Raw genomic sequence first — 17,327 nt, 5'->3', positions numbered from 1 at the left:
GCTCCGAAACACCCTCTCCCCCTGAACAGGGCTCAGACTGCACCATGGTTCAATCCGCAGTACGAGCTCTGAAACAGGAGGTGAGATGGCTAGAGCGCTGGTGGCGGAAGTCTCGCTCCAAAGACAATCAGACACGGGCTAGAGCTGTATCTTCAGCCTATCACGTGGTGGTGAAGGCAGCAAAAAAAGAATATTATGCTGCCTCTATCACGTCTGCAGAGTGCTGTCCCAGGAGGCTGTTCCAAGTGGTCTGGGGCCTGGTCGGTCCAGTTGCTCCGGAACCACTGGAGCATTCTAAGGCCTCCTGTGAGGCCTTGGCAAGGCACTTTGCAGATAAAATTGATCAGATTAGGAGTGTTACTCTGCACGCTGTGGATACAGTTAGTGAGCAAGAGGCAGCCTGTGGCAAACCGGTTTTGTGGGATCAGTTCCAGCTTCTTCCTTCTGATGAAGTGGACAAGGTACTTTCATCTGTAAGGCCGACCACCTGCTTACTTGATCCTTGCCCGTCTTGGCTCGTTATGGGCTGCAGAGAGAGACTGGGTGAGGGGATCAAGGCAGTGGTGAGCGCCTCCCTTGAGGAGGGAGTGATGCCATCAGCCCTCAAGGGGGCAGTGATAAGACCGCTCTTAAAGAAGCCCTCCTTGGATCCCCAAGTTCTGAACAACTTTCGCCCAGTCTCAAATCTGCCATTTTTGGGCAAGGTGATTGAGCGGGTGGTGGCGATGCAGTTGAAGGCACACTTGGAAGAAACCGATTATCTAGACCCATTTCAGTCGGGCTTTAGGCTTGGGCATGGGACAGAAACGGCCTTGGTCGCCTTGGTGGATGATATGAGGAGGGCTCTGGATAGAGGTGAATGCTCCTTCCTTGTTCTCCTCGACCTCAGCGGCTTTTGACATCGTTGACCACAGTATCCTCCTGGACCGACTGGAGGGGTTGGGCATAGGAGACACCATATTGCAATGGTTCCGGTCCTTCCTCTCCGGCAGGTACCAGAGGGTAGCACTGGGAGAGGAGGTTTCGGACCCGTGGCCACTCACTTGTGGGGTACCACAGGGTTCCATCTCTCCCCAATGCTATTTAACATCTATGTGAAGCCGCTGGGGGCTATCATCAGAAGGTTTGGGGTGCAGTGTCATCAATATGCGGATGACCCGCAGCTCTACCTCTCGTTCAAATCTTCACCAAGGTTGGCCGTAGAATCCCTGTCCAAATGTCTGGAGACAGTGAGTGGCTGGATGGGGAGGAATAAGCTGAAGCTGAACCCTGACAAGACCGAGGTACTTTTGGTGGGAGACAAGAGGAGGCTGGGGGATGTTGACCTCGTGTTGAATGGGGTAGAGCTACCCTTGAAAGACCAGGTCTGCAGCCTGGGGGTCATTTTGGACTCCCGGCTGTCCATGGAGGCTCAGGTGTCAGCTGTAAGCCGGACAGCGCTGTACCAACTCCATCTGATATGGCAGCTGCACCCCTACCTTTCCAACCATCTGCTCCCATCAGTAGTACATGCCTTGGTCTCCTCTCGTTTAGACTACTGTAATGCGCTCTACGTGGGCTTACCCTTGAAGATGGTTCGGAAGCTGCAGCTGGTACAGAACGCCACGGCTCACCTGATTAAAGGCAGCTGCTGGCAAGATCACATCACTCCAGTGCTGAAGGAGTTGCACTGGTTACCAGTTGTTTTCCGGGCCAAATTCAAGGTGTTGGTTTTGACCTTTATGGTTCCGGCCCAGCCTATCTTAAGGAGCACCTCCAGCAACACCAAACAGGCCGCTTAACAAGATCAGCCTCGGATGGCCTTCTCTCTGTCCCATCAGCCAGGACAGCTAGACTGGTGGGGACAAGGGAGAGGGCCTTTTCTGTGGAGTTCCTAGGGAACTCCGCCATGCCCCCTCTTTAATGAGCTTCCGCCATGCATTAAAAATGTGGTTGTTCAGGCAGGCATTTGAGGTGGGTTAGGGTATTGTAGAAAATGTTTGTATTGTAGAATTTTATTGTTTTAAACTGTTTTATTATATATTCTGTACATCGCCCAGAGTGGCTGGGTGACCAGCCAGATGGGCGATTAATAAATTTAATAAATAAATAATAATAATAATTCCTGGAGAATGCAGATCTGGCCTGAATGACACAAGCCCTAGTTACATCACATCTGGATTATTTATTTATTTATTTCATTTCTATACCGCCCAATAGCCGGAGCTCTCTGGGCGGTTCACAAAAAATTAAAACCAAACAACACACAATAAAACAATTTAAAATATATAGAACATTAAAACCACAATATTGGATTACTGCCTTGTGCTCTAGGACTACTTTGGAAGAGCGTTCAGAAACTACAAATGGTCTAGAATGCAGCAGCCCAATTGTTACCAGGGCCCATGTACATAGATGATATTGAAAGAGCTGCACTGGCTCTTAAGGAATTACATCAGCTCCCTATTCACTATCCAGTTCAATTCAAGGTGCTACTCACTTTTAAAGCTATAAAGGGCTTGAGGCCCAAATACCTGAAAGACCACATATTATCCTGCCACTCCATAGAGATCTTCAGAGGAAGCCCTTCTATAAACACCATCAGTGGGAGAAATATACTATATATTTATAAAGGAGAGGGCCTTCTCTGTGGTGACACCTCAACTTTGGAATGCCCTCCCAAAGGAGATACGATGGCCCCAAATTTGTGTTTTTTACTGGCACCAAACTGAGTGTTCCTTTTCCCAGGTATTTTAACATTTTTTAAATAAAACATTTAAAGTTTTTTTAAAATGTTGATTTGCTGGTTGAAGAGTTTTTCATTGGTTTGTTTCTTACTTTGTAATTGTATAATTTTTATATTGGACTTGTTTTTTAAAAAGTTGTGTACACTGCCCTGGAACCCCTTGTGGAAGAAGGACAGTGTATAAATTTTAAACATAAAAAAAGAAAAATACCTGTATTACTTTTACTTATTTTTATATTTTCACACATACCAAACACACACACATAAACTACATCTCCACTTAAGCCTTTTCAGAAAAGAAGAGATTACTCTGGATAACTCTCACCCAAGTCCTCTAAATTCCAAATAACTGGATTAAATGCCAATATGTAGCCATGCAGTAATATTCTTTTACAGGTGCTGTTCTAACATTAGGAGATGAATAGAATAAAAGTCATTAACCTAATTCCTCATGATGCCTCTTCTGATGATGGTTACTATATTTACTTAAAATGTTGATCCTGTAGACAGGCAGACCCTAAGCATACATATGCCCAAATATGTATACAACACTGAACTATATATTATTAATCATGTTCTGATACCTGAGAAGCATACTTTCTAATCACAGCAGCAAGACATCCATGATCATTCATTCAATGAAGTGCTTGACTTTAGCTGTAGTTCAGCCATTAACTCTTTCTTGGGCAAGTCACTGGTTTATATCCAATGCTGTTCATCCACCAGTGGAATGGAAACTGCTGATAGGTTTCCTCTCCTCCCTGAAGTCCCTTGTGCACACCCTAACCTTCTCCAGAGAATTGAAAGGACCCTCCAGAGGAATGGGGGACCCTCCAGAAGAGTTCTGGGGTGCAGGGAGGAGGAGAGCAAGAAGTCCCACTGGTATGATACTGGATGTAGCCAATATCTTTCAGCCTCAGCTTCCCATTTGTAAAATACAGACAACAGAACCAACCCTATGAGATAGATTACACTTTGTACGCTTCATCAAAATTTCCATATAAATTATTAATAGTACAGATGTGATAGAAGTTCTCAGGCACTAAAAGCTTTAACATAGCAGTAATCATCTGGGATATCTAAATGGCAGGATTTCATCCCAAATTATAGAAAATCGAAAATGTGTTTTCCCCCAAAGCACTTAATTACCTTTTGTGTATAATTTCTCTATAATCTGAAATCTGCTGATGAAAGGGAAAGTGCTGAAGTAGGTAGCCTAAGTGCTGTAATTATCACTATCCTTATTAGTATTTATAACATGTAATGGATTATGATCTGTTAGAAGTACATTTGTAGAAATAGCTGCTCTGCCTATTGTAGACAGCTAGCTTTTAGGAGCACTTCAAAGATTTTACTGATTTACTTTTAAAAATGCATTAATTCATATTATAAATGGAGTTAAACGCTGTTGTCCTCAGTTAAGAAAAAATGTCCTCGGCAATTTAATTATGCAGCATTTCAATAAACACAAGCAAACAGCACAGTATCTCTCTATGAGTCACATTCAGGAGGTTGTGCCTTACATCTTTGGTGTTCACACCAGTTTCAAGAATAACAGTACAAAATGTGGAGGATCACATTTACAGATATCATATGGGGATATTACATAATGTTTTGGATCTCCTTCCCATAAGCCACACACTCTTGTGATGAAATTATAACAAAGATTGATATAGTGAGGGAAGGGCTCTAACTCAGTGACAAAGCACATGCTCTGCATGCGAAAGCTCTTAAGATCAGTCCCCGGCATCTTGACTCTAGGAAGGGTGGGGAAAGATTCTCTGGAGAGCCACTACCAGTCAGTGAAGTCAATGAACTAATGATCTGACTTGGTATAAGGAGGCATTCTATGTTAATTTATTCATTTCATTTTATCCCACCTTTCCTTCAAGGAGCTCAAGACGGTGTGTTTCATTCCCCCTGCTCCCCCAATACCATTTTATCTTCACAACAATCCTGTAAGGTAGGTTAGGCTGAAAATGACTAGTCTAAGGTAACGTGCCTCATTTTACACATGCTTACATTGAGCCACATTTGCCATTTTAAGGCCCATTCCCCCAACTTGGAGAGACCCTTTTGGAGCTCCCTTTTTGTTTTAAGCACGCTGAATAATTTTGGTGGCAATACTGGCAGTGCTCAAATTAAGGGGAGCCAGAAGGTCCCCAGCCCCCCCACATTTTAAGAGGCTATGAGGAGCGGGCATGATTTGGTTTAAATTGGGGGGAATGAGGGTGTGGGGGGTCTCAAGATTTCATTAGGCGCCTTTCCCCCATAATTCAACCACTGGTCCTATACTTATCTTTGCCTTTGAACTCTAGCAGCAGGTGATTCGTTAACTTGATTTCTGTTTCCATTCTGTTATTGCATGATGTATTAAGTTATGTTGTTTGTAATGACTATTAGTCAATACAATACAAAGTTCTGATCTGATCTGACTAGTCCAAAGTCATGCAGTAGGCTTCATAGCCAAGTGGAGAGTTGAACCTGGGTACCCGCAGATCTACTCCAACTCTAACCACTACACCACACTGTTTTTCCATGTTCCTCTGGACAGAGAAATGCTACAGAGGACAAGAAGAAGCCCATTTCCTGCAATGGTCACATGAGCAATTGGAGCTAAGCTAGACACTCGGGAAAAATGTGTGTTGCTGCTCTTGCTGGACTATACCTCTTGAGACTGTAGTTAGCAGACTGTATATCCGAATGATCTTCCATATAAAAAAGCTCCCTGCGAAGAAAACTAGAATGTTATCCAAATACCTTGGTAAGACCTTAAAGACAACTCCCTCAAGTACCACTACTATTCTAACGGTTCCTGTGCTGTTGCAGAGAATAAGGGCATCATACAGAGGGGAAAACACAGGTCTTCCATTGATGAATTGATCCTACCCCCAAAACATCAAGAATCCATTCCTGGAGATGGATGATGACAGCTCCACAGTGGTTTGATAATTAGAAACAGATTTATTGATTTAAAATATTTTTGTCCGATCTTTCAATACATTATTAAATAAGTGGGTTATAATACACTATTTAAAAACAACCATTCATCAGCTTGGGAAAATGAAATAAATAAACAAGCTGACATCATAAACATGTCAGACTTGATGCCAGATGAACTAAGGGTTCCAGTGATTTGAGATGCAAAATTTTCTACAGAAATTTTTCCACTGCTGTATTTTGTGCAGAAATGTTTCCATTTCTAAAAACCATTTCTAAAAACGTTACCAGAAAATGCATAACTGTGGCAAGGTTACAGTTTTCCTGCTGCAGCTAAGGCAGTTCGTGCTAGATGGACTTTTGATAGGTGTATTGGCCTGTGAAGTTCCAGCAGTTACAAAAGATCTATGTTAGAGAGTGCTGGAGTGGGGATCAATGGGTATAGTACACATTGGTACTGACCACACTGGGAAACATAGCCAGGAAGAAGGCCCAAGCAGCCAAATGTAGGTTTTTAAGTCAGGGTTTGGAGTTTAAATACTTCCTGCAGGGCTGGTTAAAGAGGCAGCTTTTACTTATTTTATTTGTGGCATTTATATACCGCTGAATACAAGTAGTGAGTGGATGAGATGGTGCCTGAAGAAAGCGTTAATGCAGACCATTTTTACAGGGGCAATTCAATGGCCTGGTTCTTACGATCAGTTTCAGCCATAGTGGCTTAAATGCCAGGTGCCCATTCTGTAACCTGGTGAGGGAGGCTTGTTGCCATGGTTAACAAACCACCCACAACTCTAAAACATCCCATGGGTTCTGCGCTGCCAATGAGGGCAATTGCCCCATGCCTCATAATAGAGGGGGCCACATCAATCTTATTGATTGACTGATTGCATTACTTTACCTCCTTTCTGGATCTAACTAAGGGCGCAATCCTATGGGGATAGGCGGCCGCCTCCGAACTCAGAGGCGACTGCCTATCCAATGCAGGGCAGATGAAGCATGGAGGGGATCGTTTCCTCTGTACTTCTCCTGCCCTGCGTTTGTGGCTAGACAGCAGATTTCGGCTGCCTAGCTGTAGGAAGGCGGAGCGGGAGAGGAGACTGCCAGACAACACGTAGGATGTGTCGTACCTGCAATTCTGCCTTCCCTGCCCCAGAATGCCCCATTTTGGCCACTCCGCACTTGTCTTTGGAGCGTGGGGCTGTTATGTGCTGCCTGCGAGGCAGCACGGAATGGGGGGAAGGTCAGTTCTTCAGGAACCAACCTCGGAGCGCGGGCTCTAAGGTCGATACCCAGAAAACCAGATATCCTATGGCTGTCTAGCCACTAACTAGTGGCCATAGGATTGCTCCCTAAGGTGGTTTACAAAAATTCAGAAAACAAAAATCATAAACCAATAAAAACATAGTACAATGGTAAAAACAGCCTTTAAAACAACAACAATTTAAAAGCCACATTGAAAAGATTAGTTTTGACCACCTTCCTGAATGCAGAGAGACAACCAGTACTATGTTTCAAAGACTGAAACAATCAGATCCTTTTCCTTCCACAGTCGTAGAAGCACCCACTTATCCTTGGAAGCTCACTGGGTGACTTTGGGCCAGTCACAGACTCTCAGCCCGACCTACCTCACAGGGTTGTTGTTGTGAGGATAAAATGGAGAGGAGGATAATGTAAGCTGCCCTGGGTTCCTTGCAAGAGGAAAAAAGGCGGGAGATAAATGCAATAAATAAATAAATAAGTAGTAACATTGATCAATGAAAATGTAACTCTAGGATGATGAGTACACCCAATTCTTTGGGTTTAACCCAGGCTCCATTTACTGGATCATTTACTTCAGTGGAGGGATCTGTTCTTACTGACTTGTGGTTTAACCTAAACATTCAATCAACATATAGCCAATGGTAAAATGTATTTCTGCCCACAGTTAATCAGAAAAAATCTTCTTGTTAGTTGTAACTCTTTGGTTTGCGCTTGTCTATGCCCAAGATAAAGGGTGCACAATCTTTTTGGCCCTGAGAGCTGCATTAGGTGTCTGATGGAATGCCAGGGGATGCACACACACATATTCACACTCTCACACATTCATTCACACACTCATATACAATGCCCAGATTCATGTGTAATGACTATCTCTCGGTTAAACAACCCATAGTTAGTTGGGGCTACATGGCAGTGAGAGAGCACACTGCCTCCCACCCACCCGCCACTTCCACATTGCATCCAGCAAGGCCTCCTCTGATAATCTTAATGATCACATGGGAAGATATCAAGAAAGTTAATCCACCAGATAACTTAAGGTCAAGTTGTTCAGGGTTTTATATGCCAGCAACAAGACCATGAACTTGGCTCAATAGCTAATAGGCAGCCAGTTCAGTTGTAGTTGTAATATGTGCAGGGCCACTCAGCATCCTGCACCAGCTGGAGCTTCTGGACCTAGTACAAGCGTATGACCATATAAAGTGCATTACAGTAATCTAAGTATGATGTTACCAACCGGTGGCCAAGCTATCCCAGCCCAGTTCAGTGAGATTTACTCCCACAAAAGTGTGTAAAGAATTGCAGCCTAAGTAAACTATAGGAACTAGGAACTAACTTTAGTGACATCCTTGTTACCAAGTACAGTCAGGGTCAGAAATATTGGAACAAGGACAACTGTTTTGGCAGTTGGCCTCTGTACACCACCACATTGAAGTTGAAAGGAAACATACCCAGATGGGAGTGAAGTCAGGACTTTAAGCTGTAATTCAAGGGGTTTGACAAAAGTGGGACACCAACCATTCAGGAAGGTCAGCCAGTGGCATACACACACACCCATTGTTGGTGGCTCATAAGTAATGGAATGAATGGCTGACAAGCAGCTGCTTGGCCAGGTGTGGCCTGTTTCCTGGGTACCCCATGACCAATCAAGCAGATAAAAGGACTGGAGGTGGTTCTGAGTGTTACATTTGCATTTGGTAGCTGTTCACTGAAACACCCAACATGAGGTCCAAAGAGGTGTCCATGCGAGTGAAGGAGGCCATCATTAGGCTGAGGAAACAAAATAAACCCATCAGAGAGATAGCAAAAACAGTGGGAGTGGCCAACACAACAGTCTGGAACATCCTGAAAAAGAAGGAATTAACTGGCAAGCTCAGCAACAGCAAAAGGCCTGGAAGATCACAGAAGACAACTAAAGTGGCTGACTGCAGAATTCTGCTCATGGTGAAGAGGAACCCTTTCACAACATCTAGCCAGGTCAAGAACGTTCTTGCAGAGGTAGGCATGTCATTGTCAACATCTACAGCCAAGAGACAGCTTTATGAATGTAAATACAGAGGCTTCACAACGAGGTGCAAACTACCGGGAATGTTCAGGAACAGAATAGCCTTTGCCAGCAAACACCTAAAAAAGCCTGCCCAGTTCTGGAATAAGATTCCTTGGACTGATGAAACCAAGATTAACTTGTACCAGAAAAGTATGGAGAACTAAAGAGAAAAGTATAGAGAAGGAAAGGAACAGCTCATGATGCAAAACATACCACATCATCTGTCAAACATGGTGGAGGCAGTGTTATGGCATGGGCATGTATGGCTGCCAATGGAACTGGGTCGCTGGTGTTGATTGATGACCTGACTGCTGATAAAAGCAGCAGGATGAATTCTGAAGTGTATAGGGCTATACTTTCTGCTCAGATTCAGCCGAATGCTGCCAAACAGATAGGACACCACTTCATATTGCAGATGGATAATGACCCGAAACATACAGCAAAAGCTACCCAAGAGTTTCTCAAGGCAAAGAAGTGGGATGTTCTTCAATGGCCGAGTCAGTCACCTGATCTCAACCCAATAGAGCATGCTTTTCACTTACTGAAGACAAGACTGAAGGCAGAAAGACCCACAAACAAGCAGCAGCTGAAGACAGCTGCAGTAAAGGCCTGGCAAAGCATCTCGAGGGAGGAAACTCCGCATTTGGTCATGTCCATGGGTTCCAGACTTCAGGCAGTCATTGACTGCAAAGGATTTTTGTCCAGGTATAAAAGGCGATCCTTAAGTTTGAAATGATGTTGGTTTGTTCCATTTCTTATGAGCCACCAACTATGGGGGGGGGGGTATGCCACTGGCTGTACTTCCTGATTGGCTGGTGTCCCACTTTTGTCAAACCCTTTGAATTACAGCTGAAAGTCCTGACTTCGCTCCCATCTGGGTGTGTTTCCTTTGAACTGCAATGTGGTGGTGTACAGAGGCCAATGGCCAAAACAGTTATTCTTGTTCCAATATTTCTGGTCCTGACTGTATGTTTCTGCCTAAGTATATTTCTGCACTGAAAAGCAGCTGGTGTCTGCCCATGCTGTTCACAGCTTGAGAGCATGGAACAATTGATTTCTTTAGCCGACCTGGGGATTTAAAAAACTCTGACCTTGGCTTTTCTTCCAGGCTAACTTTCCCCTCAAAAAAATTGTGTACCATGTAGAGTCCCTTCTCCCCACTGGAGAAGGAAATGGCAACCCACTCCAGTATTCTTGCCAAGAAAACCCCATGGAACGTATCACAAGGCTAAAAGAGATGACGCCGGAAGATGAGCCCCTCAGGTCGGAAGGTGTCCAATATACCACTGGGGAAGAGCAGAGGGTATTTCCAAGTAGCGCCAGAAAGAGTGAAGCGGCTGGGCCAAACCCGAAAGGACACTCAGCTGTGGATGTGTCTGGTGGTGAAAAGAAAATCCGATGCTGTAAAGAACAATATTGTTTAGGAACCTGGAATGTCAGATCAATGAATCAAGGTAAGCTGGAGGTGGTCAAACATGAGATGGCAAGACTGAACATCGACATCTTGGGAATCAGCGAACTAAAATAATTCAGGTGACCATCATATCTACTACTGTGGGCAAGAATCCCTTAGAAGAAATGGAGTAGCACTCATAGTCAATAAAAGGGTGGGAAAAGCAGTACTGGGGTACAATCTCAAAAACAATAGAATGATCTCAGTACGAATCCAAGGCAAACCATTCAACAGCACAGTAATTCAAGTCTATGCCCCAACCACTGATGCCGAAGAAGCTGAGAATCGCAAGGGGAGACAAGAAGGCATTCTTAAATGAACAATGCAAAGAAATCAAGGAAAACAACAGAATGGGAAAGACTAGAGATCTCTTCAAGAAAATCGGAGATCTCAAGGGAATGTTTTGTGCAAAGACGGGCATGATAAAGGACAAAGAAGGCAGGGACCTAACAGAAGCAGATGAGATTAAGAAGAGGTGGAAAGAATACACAGAAGAACTATACAGGAAAGATCTGAATGTCCCTGATAGCCATGAGAGTGCGGTCACTGAATTTGAGCCGGACATCCTCGAGAGTGAAGTCAAGTGGGCCTTAGGAAGCATTAGTAACAACAAAGCTAGCGGAGATGACAGTATTCCAGCTGAGCTATTTAAGATCCTAAAAGATGATGCTGTTAAAGTCCTGCACTCAATATGTCAACGAATTTGGAACACTCAACAGTGGCTGCAAGACTGGAAAATCTCAGTTTACATTCCAATTCCAAAGAAGGGCAACGCCAAAGACTGTTCAAACTACCGCACAATTGCGCTCATTTCACATGCCAGCAAGGTGATGCTCAAAATCCTACAAGCTAGGCTTCAGCAGTATGTGAACCGAGAACTACCGGAAGTACAAGCTGGGTTTTGAAGAGGCAGAGGAACTAGAGATCAAATTGCCAACGTTCGCTGGATCATGGAGAAAGCAAGAGAATTCCAGAAAAACGTCTATTTCTGCTTCATTGACTATGCTAAAGCCTTTGATTGTGTGGATCACCACAAACTGTGGCAAATTCTTAAAGAGATGGGAATACCAGACCACCTTACCTGTCTCCTGAGAAACCTGTACGAGGGTCAAGAAGCAACAGTAAGAACCAGACATGGAACAACCGATTGGTTCAAAATTGGGAAAGGAGTACGACAAGGCTGCATATTGTCACCCTGCTTATTTAACTTATATGCAGAGTACATCATGAGAAACACCGGGTTGGATGAATCACAGGTCGGAATTAAGATTGCTGGGAGAATTATCAACAACCTCCGATATGCAGATGATACCACCCTAATGGCAGAAAGCGAAGAGGATCTCAAGAGCCTCTTGTTGAGGGTGAAAGAGGAGAGTGCAAAAGCTGGTTTGAAACTCAACATTAAAAAAACGAAGATCATGGCATCTGGCCCCATCACTTCCTGGCGTATAGAAGGGGAAGAAATGGAAGCTGTGACAGATTTTATTTTCTTGGGCTCCAAGATCCATGTAGCCATGAAATTAAAAGACGCTTGCTCCCTGGGAGGAAAGCTATGGCACACCTAGACAGCATAGTAAGAAGCAGAGACATCACCTTGCCGACAAAGGTCCGTCTAATCAAAGCTATGGTTTTCCCAGTAGTAATGTATGGCTGTGAGAGCTGGACTGTAAAGAAGGCTGAGCGCCGAAGAATGGATGCTTTCGAACTGTGGTGCTGGAGAAGACTCTTACGAGTCCCCTGGACTGCAAGGATGTCAGATCAGTCCATCCTAAAGGAAATCAACCCTGAGTGCTCATTGGAAGGACAGATACTGAAGTTGAAGCTCAAATATTTTGGCCACCTAATGCAAAGAGAAAACTCTCTGGAAAAGACCCTGATGCTGGGAAAGACTGAAGGCAAAAGGAGAAGGGGACGGCAGAGGATGAGATGGCTAGATAGCATCACGGATGAAATGAATATGAACTTGAGCACGCTCCGGGAGAGAGCGCAGGACAGGAAGGCCTGGCGTGCTATGGTCCATGGGGTCACGAAGAGTCGGACACGACTGAACAACAACAAAGAGTCTCCAGGGAATCAGAGCTCAGCTTGCCATTCATGAGGCCACCCCTACCATTAGGGAGAGTGAGGCAGCTGCTTTGGGTAGCAGATGCTGAGAGTTGGTAGAGGAGAGAGCGGTGTGCCACATGACCTGTCCCGCCTTCAGATGCAGTGGAGGATGCTGCCCATCCCCAGTACTGGAGTAAGATTCAGCTGCCAGTCCAGCTGGTGTTTGTACGTGGGATGGGAGAGGCTCACTTCACCTCAGGCAGCAAAATGTGTTGGGTCAGCCCTGGCCATCTGCAAGGCATCTTTCACAGCACACTTAAACAAGGTTTAGGTTGGATTTAAACTGAGAGTAAATTCCACCACCAGGATGTGGAAAGAACTGCAGTGAGTATTACTGTATGAATATTATTGCTTCTGCTAAATGTAGGAAGACCAGAACTCAGGAATTTATGACAAGGGTCAGATGGGATGAAAAAATGAGCTTTAAAAATACACAGTGCTAAAACTAGACTGGCATCACATAACTTGTTAAAATAAATTTCTTAGGCTGTAATCCCATGCACATTAACACATGAGTAAATCTCACTGAGATCAACGGGGGCTTACTTTTGAGTAAACATGCAGAGGATCAGGCTTTAATTAATTAAACTCTAGTCATTTAAAATCAATGGGGTGGCAGGATGGGGAACTGATCGGAGATTTGTGAATACAAGCCTGGTTCATGCCCCTTTACACCAAACATGCCATGGGAAACTGCTGTCCCCAACCAGGGAACATTTCCATGCGAGCTCAGCAGGGCTTGCTCCCAAGTAAGCCTGCATGGGGCTGTAGCTTTAAGACCAACAGAACTACGTGGGAAATAAAAGTGCTCCTCTTCGGAAACAGCTTAGAAGCCGTTTAATCGCTCTAGACGAGATGACCTTTCCACCTCAAAAGACAAGGCGGGCCCTTTTTCCCCACCCGTTTTTTAATCCGGGTGTTAAGGAGGCTCTCCCTACTACTAAAGGGCGCTCTTTGCAGGTCGTACCCGCCCATGGGGAGACACTGGAGAAACTGAGACCCCTAAAGCACAGGGAGGTGGCTTTTTACTTCATCTCATCACAATGGTTAGACTGTTCTGTCCCGCACTTTACAGTATATCTTAATGTGCGGAATAATTATTCTAACCTTGTTTCTGCCACAGTACAGAACGAAGCGGTGGCTTGTTTAAATATGGAGAGAGAGAGAGAGAGATCCGGTTGTGTGTACATGACCTTTTGAGCGTAGACATCCCGAGTTTCAGACTACAATCTAAACAGTGCCACTCTTCTCCCACCTACTCCCATCTCTCTTCACGTTCAAGAAGAGGAATTCAGGACAGACATTCCATTTACCTCTTTATTCACGCCTAGGCTTACGGCACCGAATCGGAGTAGTTCAAAAGCAGCCGAGGGAGAAGGAAGGGCGGTTTCTCCCCACTCTTCCCGTTCACTTCTACATCTGGCGTTTCTAAATTCTAAATCCATTTTTTAATTATTCCGGATTGAAAGATAACAATTTGACGAAGAGGGCGCGCCCCTAGGCGAGGACAGGATGGGGAAAGCATGAGACGCGCTCCCGTCTTGGAAAGTCGCACTGCCAAGGAACAGGGGTTGTCCAAGGCTTGGGCTTCCCCTCTTCGAGCGACTACGACAGGGACCGGGTGGGCGCGGGAGGCCGACTAGCCAAACGCCCAGCAGCAGCAGCAGGAGAGGGAGCGCCCGGCCCCGAATTCCTTCGCAGGGGGGCTGTACCTACCAGTTCCTCCCAATCCGGGCTGCAGCGGCGGGCGCCACAGGCGGAAAGCCCGACGCGCTGCTCCATCACCGCAGAAGGAAGGCGCCGACCTCTCGCTGCTCCCTCGCCCTCCGTTCGCGCCTTGGCGAACTCCTGCAAACGCCCGCACAGCTCTCTTTCCCGCCCTTCCTCTCGGGAACCGGCTCTACAAGCGTTCTCTTTGGCAAGTGCGCAGGACGCCGCGCTTGTTGTGGCCTGCCATATATGGCGCGCTCCGCCGTGACGGCGGCCCCAGGACAGGCCCCGAGGCGAAAAGGGGCTCGCCCGCGCCTCCCAGCAGGCGCTCTGAGCCTCAGCCGGCTTCGTGGCTTTCGAGGGTAGCTGGGTGGGGGGCTGCTTGGCCAGGTGGGACAGTGCAGATTAAGCTTCAGCCGGCATCACAAAAGGACCCTGGAATTGGGTGTGTAGAGGACACAATGGCCATTTGCTGTATATACTCCATAGTTGCCGCTGTGCGGTTTTGAAAATTAAACCAACCCAAATAGCAGTTGCAGGAAAAGGGAAAGGATATGTATGTGTGTACAGTGGTATATTTATTTCTATTATTACATTGATATCCCACATTTCTTTTCCTCTTGCGAGGAACTCAAGGCCGCTTACATAGTAATTAGTGGTGCCAGGGCTCGCGGGGAGGCAATGCTGGGACTTTTTTATTAGCAGGGGCAAGCCTTCAGAATTCCCCGTTCCCTCTGAGTTTAGCTGCAGTCCTCACAGGAGCTGGGGGGACATGAGTTTTCACAGCAACAATCTGCTGTTCCCTGTTGTAATGCAAAGTATTTGGGATGGCTTGGCCTTGCATGAGGAATTAAGACCCAATCGTTTTACAAAAGACTTGCTCCTGGTGGGGAAGGATACTCTTGGAACTGTTTTGTTGATATGGGTCAACATGGCTGCTTGCATTTTGGACTGTCCATGGGGGATTATCACGATGAGCCCCTGTCCTTGGGAGACTGTCATGATGAGTGCCTGCACCTTCAAAATTTAGCACTACAACACTGCAGTGTGTACGGGAGATGCATGAAGAGAAGCACGTGAATACGACTGGAACAACAAAAATGTAGAAAAAAATCAAAGAGAATTGTTAGTGGAGATGTGGAAACTTTGCTGATGACAACGCTATGGAGCTTTAAAAGATACCATGCCCAAGACATTTTCAACCTAATTTGCATTCACAAGAGGCGACTCTACACATGGACATCACCAGATGGTCAATATTGAAATCAGATTGATTATGTACTTTGCAGCCAAAGATGGAGAAGCTCTATACAGTCAGTAAAAACAAGACCTGGAGCTGACTGTGGCTCAGATCATGAGCTTCTTGTTGCAAAATTTCGGCTTAAATTGAAGAACGTAGGGAAAACCACTAAACCATTTAAGTATGCCCTAATTCATATCCCTTATGAATATACAGTGGAGGTGAGGAATAGATTTAAGGGATTAGACCTGATAGACAGAGTGCCTGAGGAACTATGGACGGAGGTCCGTAACATTGTTCAGGAGGCAGCAACTCAATCCCTCCCAAAGAAAAAGAAATGCAAGAAAGCCAAGTGGCTGTCTGATGAAGCTTTACAAGTAACTGAGGAAAGAAGGGAAGCGAAAAGCAAGGGAGAAAGGGGAAGATATATCCAACTGAATGCAGAGTTCCAGAGAATCGCAAGGGGAGACAAGAAGGCCTTCTTAAATGAACAATGCAAAGAAATCGAGGAAAACAATGGAATGGGAAAGACTAGAGATCTTTTCAAGAAAATCAGAGATCTCAAGGGAACGTTTTGTGCAAAGACGGGCATGATAAAGGACAAAGAAGGCAGGGACCTAACAGAAGCAGATGAGATTAAGAAGAGGTGGCAAGAATACACAGAAGAACTATACAGGAAAGATCTTAATGTCCCTGATAGCCATGAGAGTGCGGTCACTGAACTTGAGCCGGACATGCTAGAGGGTGAAGTCAAGTGGGCCTTAGGAAGCATTACTAACAACAAAGCTAGCGGAGATGACAGTATTCCAGCTGAGCTATTTAAAATCCTAAAAGATGATGCTGTTAAAGTGCTGCACTCAATATTAGAACACACAGCAGTGGCCACAAGACTGGAAAAGGTCAGTTTACATTCCAATTCCAAAGAAGGGCAACGCCAAAGAGTGTTCAAACTACCGCACAATGGTGCTCATTTCACTTGCCAGCAAGGTTATGCTCAAAATCCTACAAGCTAGGCTTCAGCAGTATGTGAACCAAGAACTACCGGAAGTACAAGTGGGGTTACGAAGAGGCAGAGGAACTAGAGATCAAATTGCCAACATTCGCTGGATCATGGAGAAAGCAAGAGAATTCCAGAAAAGCGTGTATTTCTGCTTTATTGACTACGCTAAAGCCTTTGATTGTGTGGGTCACAACAAACTCTGGCAAATTCTTAAAGAGATGGGAGTACCAGACCACCTTACCTGTCTCCTGAGAAACCTGTACGAGGGTCAAGAAGCAACAGTAAGAACCGGACATGGAACAACCGATTGGTTCAAAATTGGGGAAGGAGTACGACAAGGCTGCATATTGTCACCCTGCTTATTTAACTTATATGCAGAGTACATCATGAGAAACACCGGGTTGGATGAATCACAGGTCGGAATTAAGATTGCTGGGAGAATTATCAACAACCTCAGATACGCAGACGATACCATCATAATGGCAGAAAGCGAAGAGGATCTAAAGTGCCTGTTGTTGACGGTGAAAGAGGAGAGTGCAAAAGTTGGTTTGAAACTCAACATTAAAAAAACTAAGATCATGGCATCTGGCCCCATCACTTCCTGGCATATAGAAGGGAAAGAAATGGAAGCTGTGACACATTGTATTTTCTTGGGCTCCAAGATCACCGCAGACGGTGACTGTAGCCCTGAAATTAAAAGATGCGTGCTCCTTGGGAGGAAAGCTATGGCAAACCTAGACAGCATAGTAAGAAGCAGAGACATCACCTTGCCGACAAAGGTCCGTCTAATCAAAGCTATGGTTTTCCCAGTAGTAATGTATGGCTGTGAGAGCTGGACTCTAAGGAAGG

The 17,327-nt window shown here is 45.2% G+C and overlaps 1 protein-coding gene across 2 annotated transcripts in view; it reads right to left on the bottom strand.

The window, feature by feature from the left end:
- DGKH (diacylglycerol kinase eta) overlaps positions 1-14,439 on the bottom strand; it is a 164,836-nt gene extending 150,397 nt beyond the window's left edge. The window contains exon 1 of one of the 2 annotated variants that reach the window (XM_084844920.1): positions 14,245-14,439. In XM_084844920.1, coding sequence (XP_084701046.1) covers positions 14,245-14,310 — 66 coding nt within the window. In that variant the 5' untranslated portion in view covers positions 14,311-14,439. The remainder of the gene's footprint in view (positions 1-14,244) is intronic. The other variant, XM_084844921.1, reaches the window with a different exon arrangement.
- Between the last annotated feature and the right edge of the window lie 2,888 nt (positions 14,440-17,327).

The sequence above is a fragment of the Heloderma suspectum genome, chromosome 3 (assembly GCF_057233095.1).
Source record: "Heloderma suspectum isolate Gila_16-S chromosome 3, 16-S_ref, whole genome shotgun sequence".
NCBI classification, from domain to species: Eukaryota; Metazoa; Chordata; class Lepidosauria; order Squamata; family Helodermatidae; genus Heloderma; species Heloderma suspectum.
The sequence above is the reverse complement of the archived record's forward strand: the minus strand, read 5'-3'. Positions and strand labels throughout refer to the sequence as shown.